The sequence below is a fragment of the Xiphophorus maculatus genome, chromosome 17 (genome assembly GCF_002775205.1).
Source record: "Xiphophorus maculatus strain JP 163 A chromosome 17, X_maculatus-5.0-male, whole genome shotgun sequence".
NCBI classification, from domain to species: domain Eukaryota; kingdom Metazoa; phylum Chordata; class Actinopteri; order Cyprinodontiformes; family Poeciliidae; genus Xiphophorus; species Xiphophorus maculatus.
Window position 1 is genome coordinate 16,406,043 of NC_036459.1, and position 27,999 is coordinate 16,434,041.

A 27,999-nucleotide genomic window follows, 5' to 3' on the forward strand; every position below is an offset into this window, starting at 1 on the left:
CAACAAACAGAATCCCACTCCTGTTGGACCCATCGGAAAACTAAGCTACTTAATCTTATTTTTGAAATATTTTCATTACACTTTAAGACACTTGTAAAAATGCCTAAAATAAAACAAAGTGCTTTAAGCTCTCACTGAACATTTGAGAAAAACCCGATGCCTTTCTCAGCTGAAACAAACACACGCGAATAAATAACTAAAGTCAGTGATAATCAATGCGCTAATCAAAGATTATGATATATTGCCCAGTTTTTAAGCATTAGCTAAGAAGTTATTCACTGCAAACGTTTGGATTTTTGAGCCAATGCATTAAAATTATGACAGCAGCAGCGCTTTTGTTTGCTGAATGTTCACATTTTCTGGAACATCATCCTGAGTGTTGTCAGTTTTATAAATGTTTCATAATGGAAACGATGGCTCTTCCATTAGTTAAAATGCTGAAGTGCTTTATATATACAGTACAGACCAAAGGTTTGGACACACCTTTTAATTCAATGAGTTTCCTTTATTTTCATGACTATTGACATTGTAGATTCACACTGAAAGCATCAAAACTATGAATAACACATGTGGAAATATGCACTAAACAAAAAAGTGTAAAACAACTGAAAATAGCCCTTATATTCTAGTTTCTTCAAAGTAGCAACCTTTTGCTGTGATTACTGCTTTGCACACACTCTGCATTTTCTTGATGAGCTTCAAGAGGTCGTCACCTGAAATGGTTTTCACTTCATAGGTCAACCTGCCCTGTCAGGTTAATAAGTGGGATTTCTTGCCTTACAAATAGTCATGAAAATAAAGAAAACCCATTGAATTAGAAGGTGTGTCCAAACTTTTGGTTTGTACTGTATATATATATTTTTTTTATGGGACTGTTTAATGAGTCTTGAGACTGTTACGTTTATTGTATAAGAAACAACGTCTTACGTCAGTTAGCACACCACCTTGGTTGTATAAAAAGTCATTTTGTAGACTGAATAATGCCCAATAACAATAGTACTGACATTATTCTACTCCTTTGATGCCTCTTTAAAATTCACTGCTGGGGGCAGATGTGGGACAAAACAACATCTATCATGTTCTGGATGATAGGAGGTTGTGGGTGAAGGTTGTGTGGCAGATGGTGGGCCAAGGTCATCTCCCAGGCATCAACCAGTCGGACTTTCACTCTTTTGAATATTGCCCTCAGGACCTTATCATGCTGTAAGGAATACCAGTCACTGTTGGTCTGAGCCTCGTAGAGGGACAGCGCTTTGGGGTTCGCGGTCCTGATGATGACCAGCGTACCTGGAGCTCTGGTCAACAGCTGCTCCACTGCCCTCCGTATGGTCAGCAGGCGCCGGATGTAGACCTCAACAGGGAAAGTGCTGAAGTGCGACCAGATGCCGATAACTACGACAGTGTTGGTCCCTCCGAGCAGAGCATCCAGTTCATTGGCAATGTATCGTAGCTGATTGGCAGGCACAGAGCTGAAACGGATGGGAGGGCCGTGGCACCGAAAAGACACTAAAATGTTGTTTGGATAATCCAAAGCCAGGAAAGGCCCATTTTGCTTTGGAGTTTTCAGGTCAAACATCTTTAGACCTGAAAGCGTGACGAAGAGAAGACATTAGATTGTGGGATGAGCAAATTTGAATGACTGCCAGAGGACTCTATTGGGCGTCTACCTGGTAAAGTTTTAGTTAAATATTCAAACCACTGTCTGATGGTGGAGTCTCCATACAGGTGGAGCACCTTGCCTTTCAGACAGCGGCTCATTTTGGTGGCGGTGTCAAACTGACGGACTGTGGTTCCGTCAAGTGATCGCCAGACACCGTTGTAGTAGTAACCAGAGGGTTTGGTCCTCAGAACATTTCCAACTTTCTCTGGACTATCTGAAGCACAGTTGAAAAAGCAAAAAGAGAAAGAACCAAGGAAACTACAAAAGGATAATCAGTAACCAAAACTTTTATTCCATTTTAAAAAATGCCAAAGTTTCTCTAATCATGATAGATGCAGTACAGACAGCAAGTCTCAGAGATCTGGCTTACTTTCAAGCCAGACCACAGACAGCAATTCCTATCATCAAAACTTTAATTTCAATTCAATCAATTAGTCTCAATTGAAATTAAATTATAACATCTGCAAATTGGCTCGTATGTATTTAGCTACAAAAAACCAATTGGTAAAGATCTGGTGAACGAACCAGCAAAGTGGGTCAAAATGATCTAAAGTTTATGTCTTCACTTACGTTACAAAATTTATGGCTTATTGGACAATCAAAAGTACAGTAAAGTGTCATCATTAAACAGTGTTGTACCTTTCGGTTTTGTTGAAACGGTAACGTTGGCAGGTCCGGATGCCGGAATGTACACCTTCATGTTAACGCCACTACAGAAAAGCACAGAAAATAAAATTTTAATAAGGTACTGTCGCTTTCTGTGATTTGGTTTGAGACGTGGTTTGTCATTCTGTCCACTCAGTGGTACAGGAATGCACATTGCTGTTTCCAGCCTCGTCAATTACTTTCTTCTTTTGACAAGTATTCAAAAAAAAATCGTAAAAGTCACTGAAATGATACCAAAGTACCCAATGAGAATACATACAGCACCACGTCTGAAACCTTTTCACATTTCATCACATCAGTGTGAAAATCACTTGTGCTCATTTCTGATGTGAGAAACTAATACTATTACAAATACTGCAAATAAGAATCTAAAACGTGTTTCAAACTTTTGTTTCATGGACTTTTCAAAAATACAACTGCTAACAGAAGTCACCTGTTTAGTATGAATATCTGTCAATATTCATAGTTGGTAGACAGTTCTACGAATTCCCATTTACAGTTAGCGAGTCTTTAGGGAAACAGCAAACACATGGATGAGGATGCCTATTCTCATACAAGGTCAACAAACTTTTATGGGCTTTGTCGCTCTTTTGATTGGTGGATCTGAGGAATGAGTGAGGTTGAGCAGCTGGACCCGTAACTACGAAGCGTGATTTCTTGAGTCAAGGTCAGCAGGGTCTTCTTTCCCCACTGATTATGCCAACCCCGTTCCATTGTCTGTGGTCTTTCTGGATGGGAGTTAGGGACAGTGGGAATCTCGTTCGTCCTATCATGTGCATCACTAATTAGATGACGAGTCATTTGGCTACTTACGCGAGGCTTGTCCGACCCGCTTTCCGGCTTGAACGTGGCCGTCGTGCTACTCATAGTTACTCCCGCTAAACCATAGGTCTCAAACTCCAGTCCTCGAGGGCCACTGTCCTACAGTTTTTAGATGTGCCACAGGTACAAAACTCTGGAATGAAATGGCTTAATTACCTCTTCCTTGTGTAGATCAGTTCTCCCAGCCTTGCTAATGACCTAATTATTCTATTCAGGTGTGGTGCAGCAAAGGCACATCTAAAAGTTGCAGGACTGCGGCCCTCGAGGACTGGAGTTTGAGACCCCTGCTAAGCTCAATGTTGTGAAAAACTAACTAGAAACAACAACACACCATTGCCACATGGTGGCGGCATTGGGCAGCAGAAATGCTTTTCAGGAGCAAAGCCGGGGAGGGTGATTGGAGATAAATATGTTTAGAATTCTGGAACAAAATCTGTTTGATGCTGGAAAAAAAAAAGTCTTGGCCTGTATCAACATACGGGCCAAGCCATTGGAGTGGTTTTAGTTTAAAGTAATGTCATTTGCTAGAATGGCCCAGCCAAAGTCCAGAAATAAATTTGACTGAAAATCTGTGTAGATGTTGCTCAAAGACTCCATCTATCCAGTATTTCTAAATGTGAGCTATGTTCTGAAGAGAAATATTCAGTCTGTAAATTCTCAAAGCTTATAGTGATGCAACCCAAAAAACTGCCAGTCGGAGTGGCAACGAATGTAAATGCATGCTCCACTTTTATTGGTTTAATTTTATTTTCTTACGACATTATGTGCGACTTTTCTGCTCTGTCCTATCAAAGCTAAATGAAGTACATTGACGTTTGTTGTTGTAAAGTGTTAAAAATGTGAAAAAACATGGAAAAATGTCCCATCTTTGCAGCTGTACACGATGATTGTTTCTCGTCGTCCGAAGCTTTTTGACAAAATAAAAAAAATAGGTAAAAAGTAAAATGTTAGAAGGTTCAAATTGAAAAGAAGGAAAGCACAGTGAAGTGAGGTGTCTCTGCAAAAATAATAACCCCCACGTTTCTTGCAGGGCAGCTCAAGATTGCTAATTGGAAAAGTTGCCACATGTTGTTTAAAGGTACATTTCTTTAAATCCTCAGTTTCAAGATTGTGTAGGATTACGACAGCTTTGTCGGACATCACTTAAAAACCTCAATATGAGCAGTCGCTTTGTGAAAGGGAATCTTTCCACACAGAGGGAGCTTAAGGGATCTAGACATCTTTACTTTGGCTTATTATATATAAGATTATGTTGTACTGCAATTGTGTGAGGTAGTTCTGGTGCGCCACACCTCTGCCATGCATCAGTGGGAACCCAATATGTCATCTCTGAGAAAAGTCTCTAATATAGCAAAAGGGTTTCACATGTAGTCTGCATTTGACAGAAACCACTGCATCTTCCATACATTATCGACTAATCAGATGTACTGCGATATACTGTATGTATGCCTTTGGTCACATGAAAGAGAAAAGTTACCAATAACTTCACAATACATTTACCTGTTAAAGAGCTTCTCCTCCATGCGCCTCAGGTTTCGCCTGAAGCCTCCTTTGGCGTGGGTGATCCTGGTGCCACAGTTCAGTTTCTTTGGCTTGTAGCAGAACCAGGGCTCCCCTGTGTGGAGGTCAGTGTAGTTGCATAACTTCTCCAGCGGTGCCTGAAGGCATACGTTACAAGTGGTGGTTTCTGTGGCCGAGCCTGAGCGGAACAGGCTGTGGAAAAATACCCTGTCAGGCTGCTCCTGGGTCAGTTTCTGTAGCACTGTCACTGCCTCACTGGAGTGAACCAGTGTCACCTGTTAAAATGGAGGAGAAGAATGTTCATTAAGACTTGTCAAACTTATATTGGGTTAAATATTGTCGGTCATTTCCACCATAAAGGGGTTTTTCATACAATGACTTGGCATGTGGTGAGCTATGGAAGCTCCATCCCTCATCAGCAGCTGCTGTGTCCGAGTCCTAACCCCTGACCAAGGACGTTTTTAATACCAGAACACTCAAAGCAACTCGATTAAAAACTATTTCACAACCTAATTTCGTCTGGTTCACTTTCATGCAGCACTTTTGAAAGTAGTCCAATGACCTAAAAGTATTCAGATCCAACGTTTGTTGATGAACCAGTCACATGTGCGACATCACAATAGCTGCGTTTCTATTGACCATCCGATTGTGCAATTTGACATTTCGAAAATAAATTCGCTTAATGAAAAAAGACCAATTTAGAAAAAAAAAAACCCTAGTTTTTCTAAAAGTTTTGGCGCTAGGTGTTTTTTGGCTGTATTGAAATTGGCTTATTTCGTGAGAACTGCAACGGAAACCCTCTTTTGCGTCACACGTGTAACACGATGAACATCAGGATGTTACAACTGGGAAATCACAAAGAAGAAGACGACAGGAAACAGTTGGAGAAGGCTTTTTAATAACTTATCGCATGAACAATTTTATTCATGTGTGATTTTAATTGTCTTTCTTCTGAAAAAGGCACCACAACTGCAAAATTTGTGTTAGTCTGGACGAGCTCTCGGACTCAGCAGCTGTCGTGGGAAAGGCCGCGAAGTGCTTCAGATTGGCATAAACTTGACTATCAGCAAGTAGCAGAAGTTCTTATTAACAAACAAAGACTGCAAATTTCCTACATGCATTGATCATTAGCTTTGTCGGATAAATACGCTGATGCAATGTCGACATCAAATTGTCAAGCAGTGGAGAAGGTGAAGTACGTTTGTAAAACTACTTCAGCTAAAACATCAGAAGATGACTGGAAACACATAAAAATCTGGAACAGGAATCGAAAACCTGCTCCAAAATGAACTATTCTCAATTGTTTCTTCTGAGGAGATTGGACGAGTTTGCCCGACCACCGGCAGCAACTGGATTCCTTAGGCAACCGCTGGAAATCAGACTACAGCCACATTTAATGAAATGTTTTCTCGAATCTTACCTCAACCTGGGCGCTTCCTTCCCAGAGTAAAGGGAATACAGCCGTGTAGGAACCGTTGCTGTGGTCCAACACTCGCCCCGCCACACCCGCACGAACAGTTGGGTTGTGCAGCCGAGCGAGCAGGAAGTCTCCACCAGACGACTTGGGCCGACCATGGAAGTCAGAGATTTTTATCAAAACCTCCAGCTGATCCCCTACTTGCCAACTTTCTCCATTGTCATGTGGGAGAATGATGAAGGTGCTGTGGGCTGGATCACTGCTCTTATTCAGGGACAATTTTGATGGCAGAGATGGTGTTTTGGGCCAAACAATAGCATCTTTTATGGAGTTTAAGACCGAAAGCTCCTGTGGGGACAGTGAGTGAAAGGAGCAGACGGTGGTCGGCTTGGGGCACGTTGTGGGATGCTTCGGAGGGACCGTGACATTGACTTTAATCTGAAGCTGGAAGAAAGTTTGGAGATGGAAACATGTCAAGAGCCACATGAACAATTTGATCTTCCAGTGCACTTATTAATCTGAGTCTCAATGAAGGTTAAAACTAAGTGCTTCCTACATGCTGTTGTAGATCCTGTTAACACTCTGATTGTAACATGCTACTGCTTTGACATGAAATTGAGAGGCTTTTATTCTGAAACTTGAATATACACTCAACCGTCGAAGGACTCACGTTTATGTATCGGGTGTTCGTCACTGACTTTCTTATTTGCTTTATACCTTTAAGTGTGGTTTTTGGGCCAACGATGTCATATATTGTTAAAACAGAGCAGTCTTACACACACAGTGAAAAACTGGAGGTGTTTAAAGTGACCATATACTCACTGGTTCCACTTTAATGGTCCCCAGATCAGCGAGGTTGTTGGTGTATAAGATGAAAGCTAAGACAGTCAGACCCAAGAAGAGGAAGATGGAGCCATACTTCAGAGAGCGAATGTTTCTGTAACGTCTGTCGCTCATTATTATAGGGGACTTTGTCTGGCACTGAAAGTAACACACAAAACAAGCAACGTTTCACTTTTGAATGTGCCCTAAAAAGAGATAAATTAGAGGTTTTGCATCATCCTCACTTTTATTTGTCATTAAAGACTGCCCACTTACCTTAACGAGTTTGAAAAAACATTTTAGTTTTCATCAGGTGTTTCCTGCTCGCCACAGGCCAAAAGACACTGTGATTTAACATCAGATCGTTTTCATTATGTCAAACTTTAATTAAATGTAACACAGTATTCTGAAGTGGAAAAATACTCCCGGACAAGGGACTGGTAAGAATTAGGACAAATAAGAATGATAAACAGGTCTTATTTATTCCACATATTTACTCTAATTTGTTTTTGGATTGTTATAACTTCATTTCAGGGCAAGTTATTGAGCGTATTTGGGTGAACACGACCCAACTAGAGCCAAATGTACTTTTGTTAATTAATCCAAGTTTTAGTTTCAATGAAAACTAAAACAAAGAATCTATTTTTAGTTTGTAAAAATAGATACTTCGACCGCTGTTACCCATTTACTCAGGCAGGGATATGTACGGATAAACACTAGGTGGTGGTAGAGCGTCTCTTTGTCCTTTGGCCTAACGTAGCCTACTTCACCTGTGGCCCACAGTTCTGTAATTTTGTCTGACCAGACTCCCTCGCAACACACAAACAAATGATGAACACTCTGTGCTTGAGGAAAGGTAAGACTTTGAGAACTGTTCGCCTTTATCTCCTCGGCCTGTAGTCGTTTCCAAAAACAGCACCGTTTCCAGAAGTGTTTCCATTCACACGTAAACAATAACGACGGTCAAAATTAGAATTTTTTCCAAAGCTTTTGATTTTTACCCAAGGACCTGCCCTCCTTTTGGACACCGGTTACCTGTCCACAGTTTTAGGAGACCACAAAAAACAAGACCTAGATGCATTCCTCTTCACACTGAAGCTTTCAGTCTACCAATAGGGCAGAAGCTTGTGCCAGAAAACAAGAACAAAGTTCAGGTCACTGCTCCTGGAAACGCATCTGCAAAGATAACCAAAACATTGAACTAAGATGTGTTGTCTTACACCTCAACTGATTTAAACAGGTAAACGAAACCGAAGGATTTCATCAATTTCCACAGATTCGTGTCTAGTAGTTATTTAAATGTCAAAGAAACATTCCATATGTAAATATCTATCCCTTATGTTTCTGTGCTAAAATGTTTATAAGTACCAACATATTTGGGTGCTGGGTAGAAAAAAAAACAGTGAAGACACGCAGAACAATTCTACACTTTGAGCTGCAGTTGTTGGTGCTACTTTGTCATTAATATAATGTGACGTCTTTTCTGTTCTCTGAAGAAAAAAAAAAAAACCATTTATCCTCAGTCAACATTTACAAATAGGGAAAAATAATTGCGGCACAAACAGTGTGTCGATAACAATAACACAACCCAGCCCTTATTGAACCATTGCTTTCAGCATTCGGATACAGAACGTAAGAACTCGAGCAACTTGTCAAGTTGGCAGAAGCCCTGGTTCTACCACGTTCCTTGAACTAGGCCCTATGATGCAGAGTAAAGTCTTAACTCTCTACGCAGGTTTTCCCAGCCCACAATTTTATGTTCCTCTCTGCGTTTTATTTTGGTTATGTTCTGTTTTTTTCCACTTTGAAAAAAGACAGTAGATAATTACATGAAAGAATAGCAGCAAACTGACTAGCTGCAATATCTCCGTTTCGTCTCGGAGGAATTCACACACGATCTGGCTTTCACAAAATGTTTTCTAGTTCAGATTTTGTTCATGGGAATCTTGCAGATTCGCTACCTTTTCTTTCACACGTGTTCTGCTTGAAAAAAAAAAACAAAAACGAAAAAGAGACATAGAAGGATTTATTATTCCAGATACAGAGATCACACAAAATCTATTTCACTGCAAACCTCTAACACTGTGGCTAATGGTGTTGCTTGTGCACTTTTCCCACTCAATTTTCTAATGACACGTTTCAATGTAGCATCATGAACAATAATGGCCTTTTGGGGCGTTTGGTTCTTGCTTAAGGATTTCTGTAATATCATCACTTTTGTTGGTCTTATGTGATGTTCTACTTTTCGGGGAAACTGAATTTCAGGTTCTCATTTACTGTAAGTCGTAGTCTTAAAAATGAACAAACATAAAGGCTTGAAGTACGATATCATGTGTGTAATGAAACTTTATGCAAGATTTGACATTATTGCCAAGCACGTGTACTGGGAAAAATGTTTTCTTTTACCTATCTGTCTCGGATGATAACATTGCAAGTTTTAGTAGAAGGGAAACATCTTTATTCATTTGTGTTTAGGCTGGGCACAATTTGCATTCTTGGAGCGTTCCAAGTTAAAAAGCTATTGCATTATGTACTACTTTATAAATATTTGATCTTTTGAATACACGTATTCAGATTTAAAATATCTCCTGTCCATTTCAGCACCAAAGTACCATCTAAGTGAACAACTATCGCCGCTTTCACTAGTGTTGTTCCTCTGAAGAGAGATTTGATGGACAGAGGTCTGTCTGTAAAGGACAGTGTCTTGTGCCATCCGACTAACCAGGCTCCACCTCTATATGTGTCTCATAATATTTAGCATCATCATTAGCCTCCTTTGTCTTTCCTCGTGGAGACTGGCTATGGAATCCTGATAAAAGGCTTAAAATTAGATGAGATGAGAGCCAGATCTTGTTTGTGAGTTTCAAGGAACAACTAATTGTCAGCCTTGCTAAGTTATTGCTTTTGCTAATTACCAGCAATAGTGGGTGTACATGTACGTGTGCACATGTGTATGAGTGCTTATATGTACTTGGTGTCACATTAAACTGTTTGGTTTATCATATTCTGATGAGGACGAGAGTCGGCACAAACGGTCGCAAGGACGGGAAACAGCCAGACTGTCACTTTGAGGTGGAGGGGAGAGCTAGATGCCCAACGAGCTCGTTAAACTTGCTAGCATCCATTCGGATTGTGGGAAATGAAGGAATTTGTCGTGAGAAATGTAGGCAATCCATACGTACGAATATGAAATCTCAATTGTCCGCAGAAAGAGAGTGCAGAGTCCCCATATCTCAGAGTACAGAACGACAGTATCCTTTAATCCCAAGCCTCAGACCCAAGGAAATTGAAATGCTTTGTATTTACTTATTGCTGACAAATTTATGTTTGTTAAAATTTACTCTAAGAAGAGAGGCAGGTGAAGTGAGGCAACCATCATGCCTTGTGTCAAGCGTATGAACCTGTGGAGGCGGTGCAAGAGGAGTACATGAACAGCTGAAAGGGAGAATAGCATGAATTTATCCCCTAAAAATATTTGAATATTAGCAAGAAATATCTAACATTTAACAACTAAATTGAAATAACTAACTACATTCTATGGAATTAATTTAAAAATACACGTTTCATGAAGCTCTTACACTAAAGAGTTATTCGTGCAGAACACAAAAGCTCATTAAGATAAGAACTTGAATTTCTAGAAAATCTTTGTCACTACAAACTAAAATCTCAACTACTCGTTCGGCATGTACTCCTGAGGATCTTTGCACAGCAAACGGTTATTGTGAGTTTGTCTATTCCGGTTCTCATCTGGCTCGTTGGCTTGGCTTTAATATATGTTCCAGTAATTCAGGTTGAGCACACAAAGACCTGTACTTTACTTGATAAATGCAGGGCTTTTCACTGAAGGCTGGAATTACTGTCAGTTACCATTACAAAGCACATGCTGAACTCCACTCTGCTCTGTCCTGAGTGAGTGTTGCTGTAAGGGAGATAAGAGCTGACAGAACAAACAGAGACCGGCAGCGACCAACATGTCTGTGTATCAACAGCTTCTGGATCATAGAGCAGACGTTTCCTTGGGGGCACCACAGGGGTCGGTGTTCGGCCCCACATTATTAAATAAGTAGATAATTATTAAATATATAAAATAATGAAATAAAAAAAATACATATAGTTTTCAGGAGACTTCCTACAGAAATTGAAATATTAAAATGGTGGTTTAACATAAACAAATTCTTTAAATAAGAATAAAACTAAATTTATGGTGCCTGTGAACTTCAAAAGGTTTCATAATAAAAATTTTATAATTGAACGAAAACACACACACACACAAAAAAAGAAGCTAAACATATTGCAGTTTTGGGGGAAATGTGCAGGATTACGCATGAAAGAACAATTTGTACTGTATTCGTACTGTCGTGGCTGTCGGTGACAGTCTGGAGCCAAACCTACTCAACCACCCACAACACTTTTTACATAACACAAAAAAAAGTGGATTTTTACACAATGTGATAAGAGAGACGACATGGACGCAGTTTTTAAAATCAAAAATGCTGATTAAACGTTGAACTTTGAAACCATTAAGCTAAAAGAAAACCTAACAAGAAACTTGTGAAAGTCAGTATTTCTTCTATCCACCAACACAAAATTATAACTTTCAGAAAATTCAGTTTCTGTACTAAACACACAGAGTACTCTCTCTGATACACACATTTCGCGCACATTCTCTGACAGAACATGACTCAGCACTTGTTTCACATCAGCCTTCTTGACTGCTTTCGGCGCAACGACTCCAAACATCTTTCTACGTCTTGCCCAAGTTCAAGTGCTCTCCTGGCAAACGGTTGCTTTTCTTTTTTCAGTCCTAAAAAATATCCACAGTTCTGAGTGAAATAGAGCTTGTGCCAAAAATATAAGGTGTTTCCATTAACAGATATAAAAGTATAATAGAATTTTAGAATTACATGAAGCAAAAGAAAGCATAAAAAATGATAATCAGAACAATTATCTCACTCATGTTCCTCAGGATAAAATCTGTGGGGGGTTTTTTTTCTCGCTATCGTGTTCAAAAGTGTGACATATACGGTCTAAAACAGTCGCATTTTGAGTGCTAGGAACATATATAGAGCCTGGGTTCCCTGAATAAAGCAGAATATATTCAAACCAACTAGAAACATCCTCTTTTTAATATTTTTAAGCTGTTACCCACAGTGTTGCTACCCCCTCCCCCCAGTTACAAACTAAACAGTCCACCCGACCAAAACCAGTTTGTTTTGCAAACATATAACTGAAAAAAATTACCCAAAAACTCCAGAATTACTGAGGGAATAAAATAAAAATAAAAAAGACAAAAGAGTGCAGTTTTTTTTTTTTTTAAATGTCTTGATTTCATTTGTTACAGCCCTAAATTTGCTGGTGCGGTCAGAACATTTTAACAGGACGGAATGCAAACAAACCAAACTTGTTCTGTGTTTTACTAGGAACACATCCAAGAATGTTGACATGATGCGCAGATTGCTACCTGTCACATTCAACTAACTGTCATTAAGTCATGCCTTTATGGCCTTTGATTGACAACCACTGGATATGTTAGTCTTAGTCAAAGTAATTGCTTTGGTAAGTGTGAAACATTTATACAGCTGTATTAATGTTTCTACTTCCATTTTCAGAAACATGTCTGGTCTGTTTTCAGCCATGTTGATTACTGAGACGACTGCAGGGAAACCGGCGCCGCTCGCCACACCGAGAGCACTAACTGTGAGGTTTGCTGCAGGAGGGCGTGGTGCGCTTCGCAGAAACATGACAAAATAGAAAAAAAAAAAAATTGAACAACAGAAACATCTCAAAACATCAGCCTGAAAGTTAAAACTTTGGCGCAACTGGGTGTTTTCAAATAGTCAGTGAACTCAATCTAGCATGAAATGAGTTGCAAAGTGAGTTAAAGACGACAAAGCCTCAGTCTTGGAGTGGACATCGCATCTAATCTCACTCTCACACAACATTGTCAACAACATGACCTACAAATCACACTCAGTTTCACCAGTTCTGTCAGTGTTGCCTGCATGGCTACTATCGATTGTAGCAACCGGCGCCACCTACTGGATGTAGGGAGAAACAACGACGTCAGCTCTCTGCTCTACATACTATAAACACTAAACATCTGCCAGCAGTGCCAGGTTGCTACAATCGATAGTAGTAAGAGGTAAGCAAACAGAAAAAGAATAGATAAATAAATAAAAGTATATGGAAGAATAAAGAACAAATAAAGGATAAGAGTGAAACACTATGAATCCTATTATTTGGCTCTCATTTCCTTCTTCTCTGCTGGTCTTTGTCTTGCAATCAGTATTGGGTTTGTTTGGAGTTTATGTTCAGTTCATCTAGATTACCAACAGAAGGGGACAGTGGGACTTTGTGGCCAGAGATTTGAGACGGTGTGACAGCAGTCATATTCATTTTAAGACTTGAAATGTTTTCCTTCGGCTTTACTTGATTTTTCATGTTAGAAATACTTTTAATGACAAAAAGTAATGACTCATAACTTAGTCTTTGACATCTGCAACACCTGATTATCAGGAATTAATAGCTGCACGGCTCTCAGTCAGTTAGTTATGGTTATGGCAGAAGGTGGCTGCAACCTCAGCATTAGCAGAAGTTTAACTTTAACTTTAGCCGTCAAGATAACAGAGACACAATTTAGAATGTCTGCATATCCAGACATTATATGCAGCTCACTGAGTTGAAATAAAGAGAAAACATGGATTTAAAAGAGTGAGGTGACTCTTTACCACTCACCATATTTCCAGCACAAATAAAGCAAAACACAGTGAAATAAAAACATTTTATCCTGAATCGGCTTAATCTGCCAAAGACACAACGGCTTACGTGAACCGTATGGGCCGAATGGACGAGCGCCTTCTCTCAGGGCCGAGGCGAGGAAAACACTCCTCTCAGTCTCTTGGGGGAACGTATGATTCTTCAGATGATACTTTTCTGCAGGAGCTCCAATGAGCCAGGTCCAGGCTTATTTCCGGCCCGGATTCAGAAACTGCAGACAGAATGTTTCTTCAAAGTCGCGGTCTAACTCTCAGCCAGCGAGATCTAGACCGTCTCACGCCTGTCTTCCCCAAGCCGTCTGGTAAAGATTAAAAAGCTGCCATGGATACAGTTCAGTAACTCTATGATTTCATAGGGTTTCCATCTGTGGCTCCTCCTTCCTAACAACGATGCAAGAAAATGGGGGAATTCTGGGATTCAGAGTTTGCCTGTTTGTTTTCAGATAGTCTTTCTTGTTCTGTGTACTTCAGTCCTTTTTTTGTTCCCTCCACGGCTCGGCCCAACATTAAAACACTGTTTAATTCTCTTTCCTTGCTGCCAGAATCTGCTATTTCTCTCTTTCTTGCTCTCAGAATACTTTAGGCCTGGTTATTTTGTTACTTTTTAACAAGTTCATCCAACAAAATTAGTTTATTTATCTGGGAGGAGCAGTTCTCAACGCTGAAGCACAGAACATCTCTCTGCAATGCTTGTGTAGCAGCTAAGACAAGTCTACAAACATGTTTGTGGAAATTCTCGTCATTCCACACACGCTGAGTTTTCATCTTCTGTGACTTGAAGTGTCACGACAAAAGGATCAGCAGAAGTCGTTTTCCCTGTAAGAGGTTTGCAGTGTCAGATTAGCTGTTGGCCCAGTTCGACACGGCGCTCCTCAAATCCATCCTGTTTTGAGTCACAGTGTGGTTTTTTGCAGCCACTAAGCAACACAGTTGCAAATTGCAGTGAGCAGTAAGGCAGAGGTGAAACCAACCAACCGCTTCTCAAATCAGAAGTAAGAGTCAAGTCTTTCCAATTACATCTCAGTTGGAATCTCAAGTGGAAGACCTCTAGATGACAAGTCTTGTCCAAAGTTAGGACAAGGAAGAGTCATGTTGGCTAAAAACTCTTAAACGTCCCACAGTCCTAAGAAAGGTTGAGGGCCCTATCCGCAGCCTAGTCGGGGTCGCATTGGTATTTTATTTTATTTAGTTTTATTTTTTTGCGCGTTTTCAGGATCTGACCGGCTGACGGGACCTCATCACCTCCCCGCTGTCCGACCGGGACATCTGCCTTGCTTTGATGTTTGCGTCGTATTGCTGAAAACCGTGTGGTCGATGCCAAACGACGCCTCACGTGTCACTTGGACGCATCGCTGCTTCAGTTTGCCTGTCAGTTTTCAAAGTAAAAGTCCTATGAACCGTGTTGCTTTGTGGGGCGTCGTAGGTAGCTTGGTCGAGCAACAGCAGCGATAGCAGCATTTGAGAAGAGTTTCATTCATCAGCAGTGGCTGAAAAAGAGTTTTTAGCCACACACACACACACACACACACACCCACACACACACACACACACACACACGCACACACACCCACACACACACACACACACACACACACACACACACACACACACACACACACACACACACACACACTCACAACGGAAACAGACTAACAGCCACTGGAAGAGTGACATTTTCTGCATACCTATTATTCAATCAGAACTAGAAGTCCTAGAAAAATAGAAGTTAGACAAATTCTAGTTTTTCCAGAAAGGAAGTAACAAACACAAAACAAACCATCTCTGCCCCAACAAACACTTCACTGTCAAGACACAAAACATCAAATGTCTTCAGTCCACAAAATGAAGGACAACCACAACTGATGGTCAATATTTTAGCAGGACATTTGGGTGCCAATCATTTTAGTTAAATATGATTCCATGGACCCTACTGTTACTGGACACAGGTTTGACAAAATGTTTTGACAATTTTTCATACACTGCCATGTTGTCATATTTTTGAAGCATGATTTATTTGAGTGGCAAGGCTGTCACAGTTTCAGTTCAGCACTAGATGTCACTGGTGAGCAATGAAGGAAGCACCAAGTAATGAACCTTTGGGCAAATCAAAGGGCTTTAAAGCCTCATTGCGTCATCAGGCTTCATTTGGCCATTGCTGCTTAACTATAGGCAAGAGTTGATAAAGATGAGGGTAGAAGACTAGTCCAGGAAGCGAAAACACACTGGAATAGTTAAAGGTGTGATTTGTGAATAGTTAAAGGTGTGATTTGTGAATAGTTAAAGGTGAGCTCAGGAGCGCCTGTTTACTCTACTAGGTGGGAAAGCAATCTGGTATCTTCCTCCTTGAACCAGTTAAGCTGCTTCTGATTGGAAGTTACACACAAACACACCCACTGTCCTACACACAAGCCTGCAGACCTAACATGTCCAGTCCAAGTCCTAAACTTTAAGCCTCATGTCTTGATCAAGTCCTCTAACCAAATATGTAAGTTAATCACATAATCATAATTGATTCGTAGAATTTATATAGTCTTATTGAAAGGTGAAAGGTGGGTCTGAAATTCTAAATCATTAAAAAATTCACGCTGATGTATTGCAGTAAAAATGTACCAAAACTAATGAAAGCCTATAAATTGAAAATATAATAAATACAATATTAACAAGAAAAAGAAACTGGATTATTTTGCTAATTTAGTTATTTGTTACAAAGCTGGAAAACTTGTTTTTACAGTCATTCAAGAGAAATGTCATATCAATAAGAAACAAATCATTTAAACAACTGTAATAATTTTTTTTTCTCCCCTCCAGGGGGTCTTTGTGGGCTCTAGTGTCCCTTATATGAAAGTAGGCTGACAGAAAGGGGGAAAGACATGCGGCGAATATCACCTGGTCCGGGAATCGAACCCGCAACAGCTGCTTCAAGCGCTCAAGGCCTCCAAACGTGGGTCGCGCTGACCCCTACGCCACCACAGCACGCCCATTAATGTAGAAATGTGATTATAGCAGCTTGGATGCACTGACTTTGCAATGCAGGCTGAAAACATAGAACTGGACCTGCACACATAAAACTCAGAGAGAATCGTTCTATTGCAGTAATGGAAATAATGTTACTAGTGCTAAGTGCAGATTACATTAATAACTAAGTAATTTAATGTTTTCTTAATTAACATGCAAAAAAATAAACAGATATAAATGTTCTTATTGTTGGGGCATGCCGTGGTGGCGTAGTGGTTAGCGCGACCCGTATTTGGAGGTCTTGAGTCCTTGACGCGGCCGTCATGGGTTCGACTCCCGGACCCGACGATATTTGCCGCATGTCTTCCCCCGTTTCCTGTCGGCCTACTATCATATAAGGGACAAAAGACCCCCTGGAAGGGTAAAAAAATAAATGTTCTTATTGTTAACATTAGCTGTACAACTCACTATACAGTATTACTTTGACTCATTATTTTTTGAGTCATTTATATATCAAATGTTTATGTCAATGTTACCTCCATGTCTCCATTACTTTCAGAACTGTGTTACACCGTGATCACCATGTAATTTGAGTAATTTCTTGAAAAACACCACACAGAACACAACTGACCAGATCTAAGCTAGCATAGCGAGCATACATGAGCATATTAATGCAGAGCTCTACATTGATTTACATCAAAATACATTAAGTTGTGAAAAAGTCTTAGAGGCAACAGGCTTGAGAAAAGACGTTTGAGATAAAATTGGATGTTGACTGTTCAGAGATTAGATAGTTATGGTTATGTTCTTTTATTGAATATTTAATGGAACGAAAGCTTTGATACACCATAAAGTGTCCTTACATTTCCCATAAAACACAAACCCTGCATCTGCTTCTTTTTGTTAATATTTTTTCCCCTCTTCCGTACAGCTGGATTTGTTTGTATCAAAAGTCAAACAGTAAGTATGTGTTACCAATCACCAATAGTTACCAGATCTACCACACAGATCTACAGTCTTCTACTTCTTCCATGTGTCTTTAAATTTCACCTCTGGGAGCATATGTGGGACAAAATAACATCTATCATATTCTTAATTATGGGCTGAGGTGGGTGGAGGTCATGTGGAAGGTAGTGAGCCTGGGTCATCTCCCAGGCGTCCAGCAGTCGGACATTAACTTCTTTGAATATTGCTCTGAGTATCTTGTCTCGTTGCAATGCGTAGTAATCGTCAGTGGTCAGTGACTCACGTAGCGTCAGCTTTTTGGGATTACCAGTCCTGATGATAACCAGAGTACCTGGAGCTCTGGTCAACAGCCGCACCACTGCCCTCCTTATGCTCAGCAGACGTCGGATGTAGACCTCCACAGGGTAAACGCCAAAGTGTGCCCAGACGCCAAAAATGACTACAGTGTTTGTTCCTCCAACCACGCTGTCCAGTTCGTTGGCAACAAAGTGGAACTGGCTGACCGGCAATAGAGGAGCACGGAGGGGAGGGCCGTGGCAGCGGAACGTCAATAAAATGTTGTTTTTATAATCCAAGGCCATAAAGGGCCCAGTTTTTGGGGGGGTTTTCAGGTCAAACTTCTTGAGATCTGAAAGTTTAACAGAGAACAAGTCAGAAGGAACCAATTTGAATTGTTGTCAAACATTTCTACTGAGTATCTACCTGGAGCTTTAGCTATTAAGAATTCAAACCACTGCCTGACGGTGGAGTCTCCATACAGATGGAGAACCTTCCCTTTCAGACACTGGCTGATTGCTGTGGCGTTGTTAAACTGATGGACTGTGGTGCCGTCCAGTGCTCGCCACACACCCTGGTAGTAATAACCAACAGGACCAGCTCCTCTCATGGCTTCTAGATGAGGGGAGATTCAGACGAACAAAAAGAAAAGAAAACCAAAATGATGTTAAGACATAGAAAGTGAATGCCAGCATTACTTTACAGAAACACCTTTGTGGATATTAAACTTTTACCCAATTATACAAACAGCAACTTTACCTGACATGTTAACAGGGACTGTTTCATTGGGAACTGGAGGAAAAAACAAATGATATTTAATGATTGTGTTTTATGATAGTAACTTGAGCAGAACAAACAGCTGTTCTACATTATCGTAGTTTCATAGCAAATCAGTATTTTACGGTTTCTTCAAGAAAAATGCATGTCTTTCTAAATGAATGTGTCACATGTTATGCAACCACATTTAACTCCGTTTTATGTACCTGAAATAAAGTCCAAACACATCATGTAAATTATAAAATGCCATTGGACAAAGTTGTTTTGAGAAAGCCACACACAGAATAACTGATTACACTTTTTCCATGCATGTCAGGCAATCAATGATTCATTGTAACACATTTATGACAATATAGCAACTTTTACCTTTTAGTTTTGGTAAAATGGTGATGTTGGAGGATCCTGAAGACGGAATGGAGACTTTCAAGTTGACACCACTGTAACAAGAGCAAAGAAACTGTATGAAAGACTCGTTACTAAAATCAAAACAAATTTTAACAGCTAATTCCAGTGAGCGTTCTTACTGAATGGCACATTTTCTTTACTTTCATTCAATTGACTTCAATTCAGGTTAGTCACATTGCATTACTTGTAAACGAAGTATAGATTATCGTTGTACTTGTTCATTGTGTGTCTAATCTACTTTCCACCACAGGTCCATCAGGCTCCATGTCTCTAGAACAGAGCTAGCCTTCTTATTAGCTTGTTCAGGTTTTCAAGGCCAGACTCTCTGATGCTGTTATCCCGACAGAAAACTGCAGATAAGTTTTATCTCCATTTTCCTTTTGACTCTGTGTCTATTACTTTTTAGATAAACCCAAACAGTTACCAATAAAGTTTTGTTGACATAAATATCAAGTGGAGCATAATAGTGAAAGCCTTAATGCTCCACTTTTGAAAGTAAATCTGTTCGGCTTCATTACGGCAGTCAGACAGCAAGTCTTAGTGCTACCCTACCAGATAGGTTACATTGAAAAAAAAAAGGAAATAAAATTGTCTGAGATAGTAACAAGAAACAAATATTGTCTTCCTTTTTGTCTTATTGGGGACATTTTAAAAGTATTTCATACAGTCTTTGTTTATCTTGAATGTTGATGGTAAGTTTTTCTGGTTCGGCAACATTTTAGTTTGTTGGTCACTTCTGAATTATAAACTCCTGCACCGTCATCAACTTGTTGATGATTCAATGTCATCAACAACAAAAAGATACAAAAACCAAAACAAACCAAAGCCAAAAAACACCTGAAAGATGAAAAGATGTCAGTTTTTTAAGTAAATACATGTCTGCTTCTGAAGTCTGTGAACAACAGTCAACTCCACTAAAGTCTTACTGCACACACCTCCCACAGCTAGTGGGCAAAGAGACATAAAAAGCTTTAGGACATTTGTCATGCAATAGAAAAGAGCTGAATATAAACTAATTATTACTTTTACCTTTGAAAGAGCTTGGCCTCGTTGCCTGTTGGATGCGGTACAAAACCTTTGAAAGCGTGGGAGACCCTGTGTTCACATTTGAGCGTCTTTGGCTTGTAGCAGAACCAGGGCTCACCGGTGTGGGTGTCAGTGAAGTTGCACAGCTGCTCCGGGGGAGCCTTAAGGCACACGTTACAATTGGTATCCTCAGTGACTGAGCCTGAGCGGAAGAGGCTTTGAAAAAATATCCTGCCAGGCTTTTCCAGGTTGACTCTCTCTAGGACTGTGACTGCCTCACTGGAGTGGACCAGGGTCACCTGTTTGAAAACCACAAGAAATCTCAAAATGCAATTTATCTTGTGAAGTAAGATTTAAATATATGTAAAACCCAAAAGTCAAAGCTTTTATTTGTGTAAGATAGATAGTATCTATTACAGAAAAACCTCTCATAGCAAATGAACTGGAATAATATGTCACTTCTCTGGGTCAGGACTGGAAAATCTCACTGGTAAATGTGACATAGTACTATATTGCCAAAGATATTTACTTGTTTGCCTTCAAATACAAGTTGAGTGACATTTGATTCTTAATCCAAACGGTTTGTATGATCAGTGATCTTCCTTTGGTGTTGTAGTTGGGTGATTCCTCTCGGGACATTTATTAAGTTCATCAGAATCAGAATTTCTTTTATTGTCATTGTACATGAAGAAAGCACAATGAATTTTTAAAAAGTGCAACTCTCGGAGGCAAGTCAAATAACTGAATAAGAAAACAATAAATAAATTTATCTCAATAAATATAAAAAATATGGTAGAAGCAGAACAACTGGGATGTCAAGGAAAAAATAAATAAATAAGGTTTTAGATGGATTAGTTGTGTTAAGGGCAACAACAGTTCTTGGGTAGAAACTGTTTTTTAGTCTGTTTGGCCTTGACTTTATTGCCCTCAGAGGCAGGAGTTTGAAGAGGTGGTGGCCGGGGTGTGAGGTGTCCTTGGTGATACTGCGGGCTCTCTGGACGCATTGGGTCCTCTACATCTCCTCCAGAGATGGAAGAAGGCAGCCGATCAGTCTCTGGGTGGTGTTTATGACCCTGTGGAGCTGCTTCCTCTCTGCCACAGTGGAGCTGGAGAACCACAGTGGGATGTGGTTCTAATCCCACTGTGGTTCTCCACAGAGCAGCGATAGAAGGACACCAAGAACTCAGTTCTCAGGTTGTTCTTCCTGAGAATCCTCAGCAAGTACAGTCTCTGTTGTCCCTTCTTCAGGACTGAAGTGGAGTTAAGTACTTCACAAGAGAAATTGTATTGTGAGATTTCTTGTCGTTTTCAAACAGGTGACCCTGGTCCACTCCAGTGAGGCAGTCACAGTCCTAGAGAGAGTCAACCTGGAAAAGCCTGGCAGGATTCTTTTTCAAAGCCTCTTCCGCTCAGGCTCAGTCACTGAGGATGCCAATTGTAACGTGTGCCTTAAGGCTCCCCCGGAGCAGCTGTGCAACTTCACTGACACCCACACCGGTGAGCCCTGGTTCTGCTACAAGCCAAAGACGCTCAAATGTGAACACAGGGTCTCCCACGCTTTCAAAGGTTTTGTACCGCATCCAACAGGCAACGAGGCCAAGCTCTTTCAAAGGTAAAAGTAATAATTAGTTTATATTCAGCTCTTTTCTATTGCATGACAAATGTCCTAAAGCTTTTTATGTCTCTTTGCCCACTAGCTCCAGACCTCGCGACACAAAAAGCTTATTTAGGAGAAAGTAAAAAAGGAGATCTTATCTAGCTCACACTATTTGCTCATTTAAGAGAAAAACATTCAGTCTTACCTCAACCTGTGCGCTTCCTTCCCAGAGTAAAGAGAATACGGCCGTGTAGGAACCGTTGCGATGGTCAAAGACTTTCCCCACCACGCCTGCCTGAACAGTTCGGTTGTGCAGCCGAGCAAACAGGACGTCTCCGCCAGATTTCTTGGGGCGACCAAGAAAGTCATTAATTTTGATCAAAACCTCCAGCTGATCACCAACATGCCAACTTCCCCCTCCGTCACGTGGAAGAATGGTGAACGTGCTGTGAGCGGGATGACTGGTGTCATTCAGACAGAAGTTGGCTGGGACAGATGGTGTTTCAGGCCAGGTGATGTAGTTCTTTAAAAATTCTAACTCAAGAGCGTCTTCAGGTAACACAGAGTGGAAGGAGCAGAAACTGGTTGGCTTAGGAGGCTCAGTGGGACGTTTCAGAGTTCTGGTGGTGGGAATCAGAGCCTCAGTGGTCGGGACTTTGTTCTTCAACTAGAGAATAAAGTTTAGAGATTGAACAAATCAAGTGCCATAAAATCAGTTTCTTTACACATTATTGATTAATTATGATAACTTCCTAAAATTCTGTATATTAACATTTCCATGATTTTATATATTGAGGTGACCCTGTGTTAGGTGAAATATGTATATTATCATATATTTGTTGTTTCCTTTATAACAATAGTGTTACTTATATGATGTTCCTTGATTGTCTTCTTTTCCTTCAACATAAAGACTGTTTCTGTATGTTTTTGTTTTACTTTATCTCCGTCTTCACAAGAGGGCCTCCCTGAAGAGAAGAGTGATAACCGTGCTCACGGGGTTTATTGCTCAGCAGGAACTTCTTCTTCCTTTGAACTGTTAAGATAGCTGAAGAATCGTCGCCTTGAAGATATACGACCTGTTCTTTTTACTCTGTGTTTTAATGCAAGATAACATGTGTTTAGTTAGTGATTGTCATTAGCACTGCAACTAAATGTTCTGTCCCCACCCCTTTAGAGTTGCAGTGCTCTCTGTGATAGGGACTCTGAAAGTAATAAAAAGAGAGGAGCGGACAAATGTGTTTCAGAGCGGTTGGAGATTTGTAACTGTAAACACATCTCTGTCCGTTCTCCTCGCGAGCACAAAAGAATCTAACTCTCTTGTCTTTTCTGTGTTTGTTCAACTTGTCTTTAATAGGTGTCAAACCTGACACCCTGCATTAGCATAAAACTATAACTGAATATTTTTTACCCGTCCAGGGGGTCTTTTGTGGGCTCTAGTGTCCCTTATATGACAGTAGGCTGACAGGAAACGGGGAAGGAGAGGGGGGAAGACATGCGGCAAATGTCGTCGGGTCCGGGAGTCGATCCCGCGACGGCCGCGTCGAGGACTGAAGGCCTCCAAATATGGGTCGCGCTAACCACTACGCCACCACGGCACGCCCAGAACTGAATATTTTGTTTGAAAACCCAACAATTCCTTCTTTTTCCCATTTGGGTTTTGATACTTTTCGGGTCCAGAAGCTTTCCCAAAGATTGGGAGTTATCAGTCAAAAAGCTCCCATAACTAAATCAACTAGGGCTGCAGCTAACGATTATTGTAGTAACCAAATTTTCTATCCATAATTCTTACAATAAATAAAACATGATACAGTGTAGGGTTCATTTGGTAAGATTTTTGATTAACCAATTCATAATTGGATAGAAAAGCTGCTTAATAAATTATTATAATAATTTTTTTTCTGGTGTCTTTTATGACTGTATTTTTTTGTTTTCATGATGTAAAGCACTTTAAACTGCCTTGTTGCTGAAATGTGCGACACAAATAAACTTGGTTCATTGAACTTGAAAGCTGTACTTTTACCAGCCTACAATGCTTATGAAGTTGAAGTTCATGTTTGAAAGATGACAAATACTCACCTGTGCTAATTTACCGGTTATGTGATCAGCGACGTTGGGATTGCTAAACATGACCCATAAGACAACAAAAGCCAACAACAGAAAGAGCCATCCGTACTTCAGAGGAAAACGTTTCCTTAAAGCTTGGCCTCCCAGCAGGAGTGACGACTCGATCTGGCTCTGTGTTAAAAGAAAATCAAAAAAGCACCCAGGTCAATGACTATCGATTTTGAAAATAATGCAGAGCTGAGTTACTGTTTGTGAGGGATGTCAGCCTTTTGACTCCGGCTTGTTGGAGCAGGAATTGATCTAAAAGTTGCAGGTTGGTAGCTCTGCAGCTCTGCACTGCAGGGTGGAGCCAAAGCGCCGGCACTATTGCGGAAGTAAGTAGATTGAAGTTAAGTGGAAAGATTTGCTTCTTTCTTCTACTTCCTCACTTTTGGGGGGGATATTATTCTGTGAAACATCTGTTCTCTGGCTGCATGATGGCACAGTTGTTACCGTTGTTACCTTGTAACAAGAAGGTCCTGGATTTGAATTCCAGCCTGGAGTCTTTCTGCATTGAGTTTGCATCTTCTCCCATTACATACATGGGTTTTCTCTGAGTACATTAGTTCTTTCCCAAAGTCAAAAATCACACCAGTTAAGTCAATTGGTTTCTCTAAATTGTCCTTAGGCATGAGTGTATGCGTTTATAGTTGTGTCATGTTTGGAGATCGCTGGAGATCACAACCAGCAACCCTTGTCCCTGAAATGTTCAGCAGGTTTAGACAATGCACGCTAGGATTGCTCTATTTTGTCACACGGAAGCTCTCAGGGTAGTAAATCCCACAGAAAGGATACGGCATACATCTGGCTGTTTGAGCTTTTGAACTCATTGTAAAATCTCAAGGTCATTTGTTGGACTTTTATGTGTTGCTTTCATTATATTTTTCACCCTTGGAAGATGATTTTTTTTTTATCTGCTCAATCCATGCTGGGTTAATGACCCTGTTCAGTCCATTCTGTACTGGAATCTACAGAGTAAACACAGAAAGGTTAACTACCTGAGTTGTTGATTATCATATTGCATTTGACTGTTGTAAATTTAGCATTGCTAAAGGCTGTAATAAAAAAAAGAAAAAAAAAGGTGAGGTGAGTCTACATATCTTCATGTGAAAATTAAATCAGAGCACAATGGGAGAACACGTCTACAGGAACCACATTTATGCTCTCAACATTTCTCTCCAGAAGACTTTGAGTCATTTTTACAAGCAAAAATTGATAAAAGATACAACAGGTGGTCTTAACCCTCACAAGCCAAAAACCAAATGCCCCACAACAAACACGTCAACCCTGCCACAGGCTAGTGAGCGAGTGAAAGACGCTGGAAGAAACATTAGAGACAAGCAGCACTGGAAGCTCTTTTAAATAAGGAAGTTATGTTGCTTCTGAAGCCTGTAACAAATGTGAAATCACAGACCTCTAAACAGGTGTTACCGGTCCGAACACCAAACCACACACACAACACGTCAACTACTTAATTGCTTCATTTACGAAGCTGAAGTTAGCAGCAGCAGCAGCACAAACACCAACTTCTTCCTCAGTTTGGTCGGCTTTTTATCGCTCCAGTTGGAATTGAAAAGGTTTAGTGACGTTACTCGTTCCTGTTCTGGCTGGACGGAGCTCTTGCAATCTGACCAAGCATACGTCATTTACCCAGAATGCATTGCAGCATAAACAACATGGCGACAATATTTTACTTATATTTATAAAAGCCAAACAGCCTGCAGTATTTTTGTTGTATTGTCTTTATAATACAGTAAAAACACTAAATTATGAAAACAACTATTACTCATGATTGAGGGAAAGAAATATCTATACCCCTCTTAAAACTTTTTTAAAATTTAGGTTTAAAATAAAGATGTTTATTTGACTGAAGTAACTAGAATGATCTGAAGATGGCAAGGAGAGCTTCCAACCTTAGACTCATCATCAGCGATGGGAAGAACTGCGTTAAAAGCAAAGGTGTTAGTGAAGTTGATTATTTTTTCAGGAATCTATCTACTTATCCATTGTTACAAAGCTGTTACCGCACACAGTCTAATTGCAGTATTGGAGACTCTGGAGGGAAAGTTGGAGTTTTGACGGTGAAAGTACAGAGAAATGTAGCTAAAACCTCTCACTGAGGTCAAAGGGAAGAATGGAACCTTTAAAGTACAGACTTTTCTCCGTAGGATGTGGCCATGGTGGCAGGGCGGAGTCAGATGTCATGTCACCATACGCTTGGCTCTAAATTAGACACATTACAGTAGAATTTCTCCAAACTCGCTGTGACCAATCCTAATCCACCGCTGTCTGTGTACTGACAGGAAGTACAATATTTGGTGAGCAGAGCTGAATTTTTCCACAGCAGCCACTGGAAAGCATGAAAAAATTCATCCCCAAGCCGTGATATGATCAACTATTATGACATTTATTACACATGTATCCTGCCATGACCAACTCCTACTCTAGACAATCACACTTCATAATCACTCAAAAGCTTTTTGTGCTTGTATTTCGATGAGTTTGGTGAAATACCAGTCCTTAACTGGCAGAAACGCAAAAATGGCTCCACTGCAATGTTTGGGATTTTGGACCCATAAATAAGTTCATGTTTCTAGTGACTATTGCTAAAGGTGTTTCTACTTGTTAAACTCATCTTTGAGCCTGAAACACCCAAGAATAACAAATACATTTTTCCTACTTTATATTCATGCAAGGTTAAGTTTATCTTTACTTGTAAGGTTTCCTGTTATATTATTGTATTGTATGAACACGAGTTCTATCTGAAGGTGGAACATCTTGTACTTTCATCACAAACAAAATGTCTGTTTTTGTCTCATGAGCTTTTCCAGGTGTTAAAGATCAAGCTGACTCTGTTTTTATGTATAAAATGAAAGCCAAAGCAATTTTAACTTGATAAAACTCGTTTTGAGAAGAAAATGAATGATTTGTAGAGCAAGAATGACCATAACTTGACAAATAATGCAGAATACTTCAGAATAAAAGCATAATTCAAACATTTCTGCCAGTAAAATTTCAAAAGTAAGAAGCTTTCTCCCTGAGGTTGGTTGAAAACACATTATTAATTTCAATAACACCACAAGCCAGAAGACGGAGAAACGATCTTATTTGGCAACCTCCGTTTTTTTCCAATCCAAGAGAAACTACATTCCAAATAAAAGCTGGTAAATCCTCTTCTCTCGACAATAAATAACAGTTCAGTATTCTTTAAATGTTAAATAAGTGGCATTGTTTCTTTCAAAAGAAATAAGAAATGTTAGTTAATTTTTTTAGTATACCTTCGTGTTTTTCTGCATCGTCAGCCACACGTCTCTGTTCTTCCTCTCTTTAAGCTGAACCAGACATTCCTGTTAATTCTAGCCACCCTCCCTCCTTGTATGCAAAGCAACAATGTGTGCTGACTATGACACTCCTTGACTGATAAGATTGCATTTCCACTTCTGCAATAATAAATGATTCATTCAGTATTTCTGTTTTGAGAGCTAATCCTTTTAATTCTAATTGCCTTGGTAAAATGTAAGAACTTTAAATATGATCTAAACCCTTAAAATGTTTCTGTATCCAGGGAAATGTAGACGTTTCAGGCCGTAGATAAAATGAATATTAACCAGCTGGACTTCGCATCGCTAGATGCAATGAAGTGTTTGCAAATACTGACGTCATGTGACTTTATGCTGGCAATAAAAAAACAAAGCTTTATATGAAGTTTAAAATGGCAAACCTAATGGATAAAGACATACATTGTAGGTTTTTTCTCCATATACATATTCCAATAAATGGTCCAATAAAGACCATTTGTTTTTTATAAAATGCTGTTCTTTATGAGTGAATTTATATATATTGTGAAAGAAAATCTAAATTACAAAATGACTTGATCTAATCAGGTATGTCTTCATAGAAAGAAAACTTTTTATCAATTTGAATAACAAGCAGACCTTGATTTGTCAGGTTTTGCGGTGTGAGTGGTGGTGAGGCAGAGGCAGCAAACCCAGGTAGCGATAAAGTAGAAGATTTAATAAGAGGCAAATCCAAAATCCAAAAGTCCAGAACACAGTGAAGCAGAGAGCAATGATCACAACAGGTGACAACTGGAAACTAGACAGACACGACGAGGAACAAAGAACACAGGTGGGGTTAAATACACAGAGGGTAATCAAGGAGACAAGAAACACCTGGGAACACTCAAGGGGAGACAATACAATACGGAGAC

The 27,999-nt window shown here is 40.0% G+C and overlaps 1 protein-coding gene and 1 pseudogene across 2 annotated transcripts; both read right to left on the reverse strand.

Moving 5' to 3' along the window:
* Positions 1-818: 818 nt before the first annotated feature.
* Positions 819-14,146, reverse strand: LOC102219895 (annotated as a pseudogene).
* A 3,287-nt stretch (positions 14,147-17,433) lies between these two features.
* On the reverse strand, positions 17,434-27,983 carry LOC111611772 (NXPE family member 3-like). 2 transcript variants are annotated; one of them, XM_023349720.1, is made up of 8 exons: positions 27,725-27,983; positions 23,763-23,921; positions 21,892-22,353; positions 20,093-20,388; positions 19,025-19,095; positions 18,641-18,673; positions 18,308-18,496; positions 17,434-18,233 (listed from the first exon to the last, which is right to left on the reverse strand). In XM_023349720.1, exons 2-8 carry the CDS (start codon positions 23,811-23,813, stop codon positions 17,686-17,688), a joined length of 1,650 nt encoding a protein of 549 aa, XP_023205488.1. In that variant the 5' UTR covers positions 23,814-23,921; positions 27,725-27,983; the 3' UTR covers positions 17,434-17,685. The 2 variants fall into 2 exon arrangements, with proteins under 2 accessions (XP_023205488.1, XP_023205487.1); XM_023349719.1 differs by lacking the exon at positions 27,725-27,983 and adding an exon at positions 27,068-27,320.
* Positions 27,984-27,999: the final 16 nt, after the last annotated feature.

Bases quoted from the DNA above. Each gene is read 5' to 3' on its own strand.
- LOC111611772 (XM_023349719.1), bottom strand. The intron at 22,354-23,762 runs GTGAGTATTTGT...TTTATTCTCTAG, and splicing joins TAACCGGTAAATTAGCACAG to TTGAAGAACAAAGTCCCGAC. The intron at 18,497-18,640 runs GTAAAGTTGCTG...CCCCTCATCTAG, and splicing joins AGTCCCTGTTAACATGTCAG to AAGCCATGAGAGGAGCTGGT.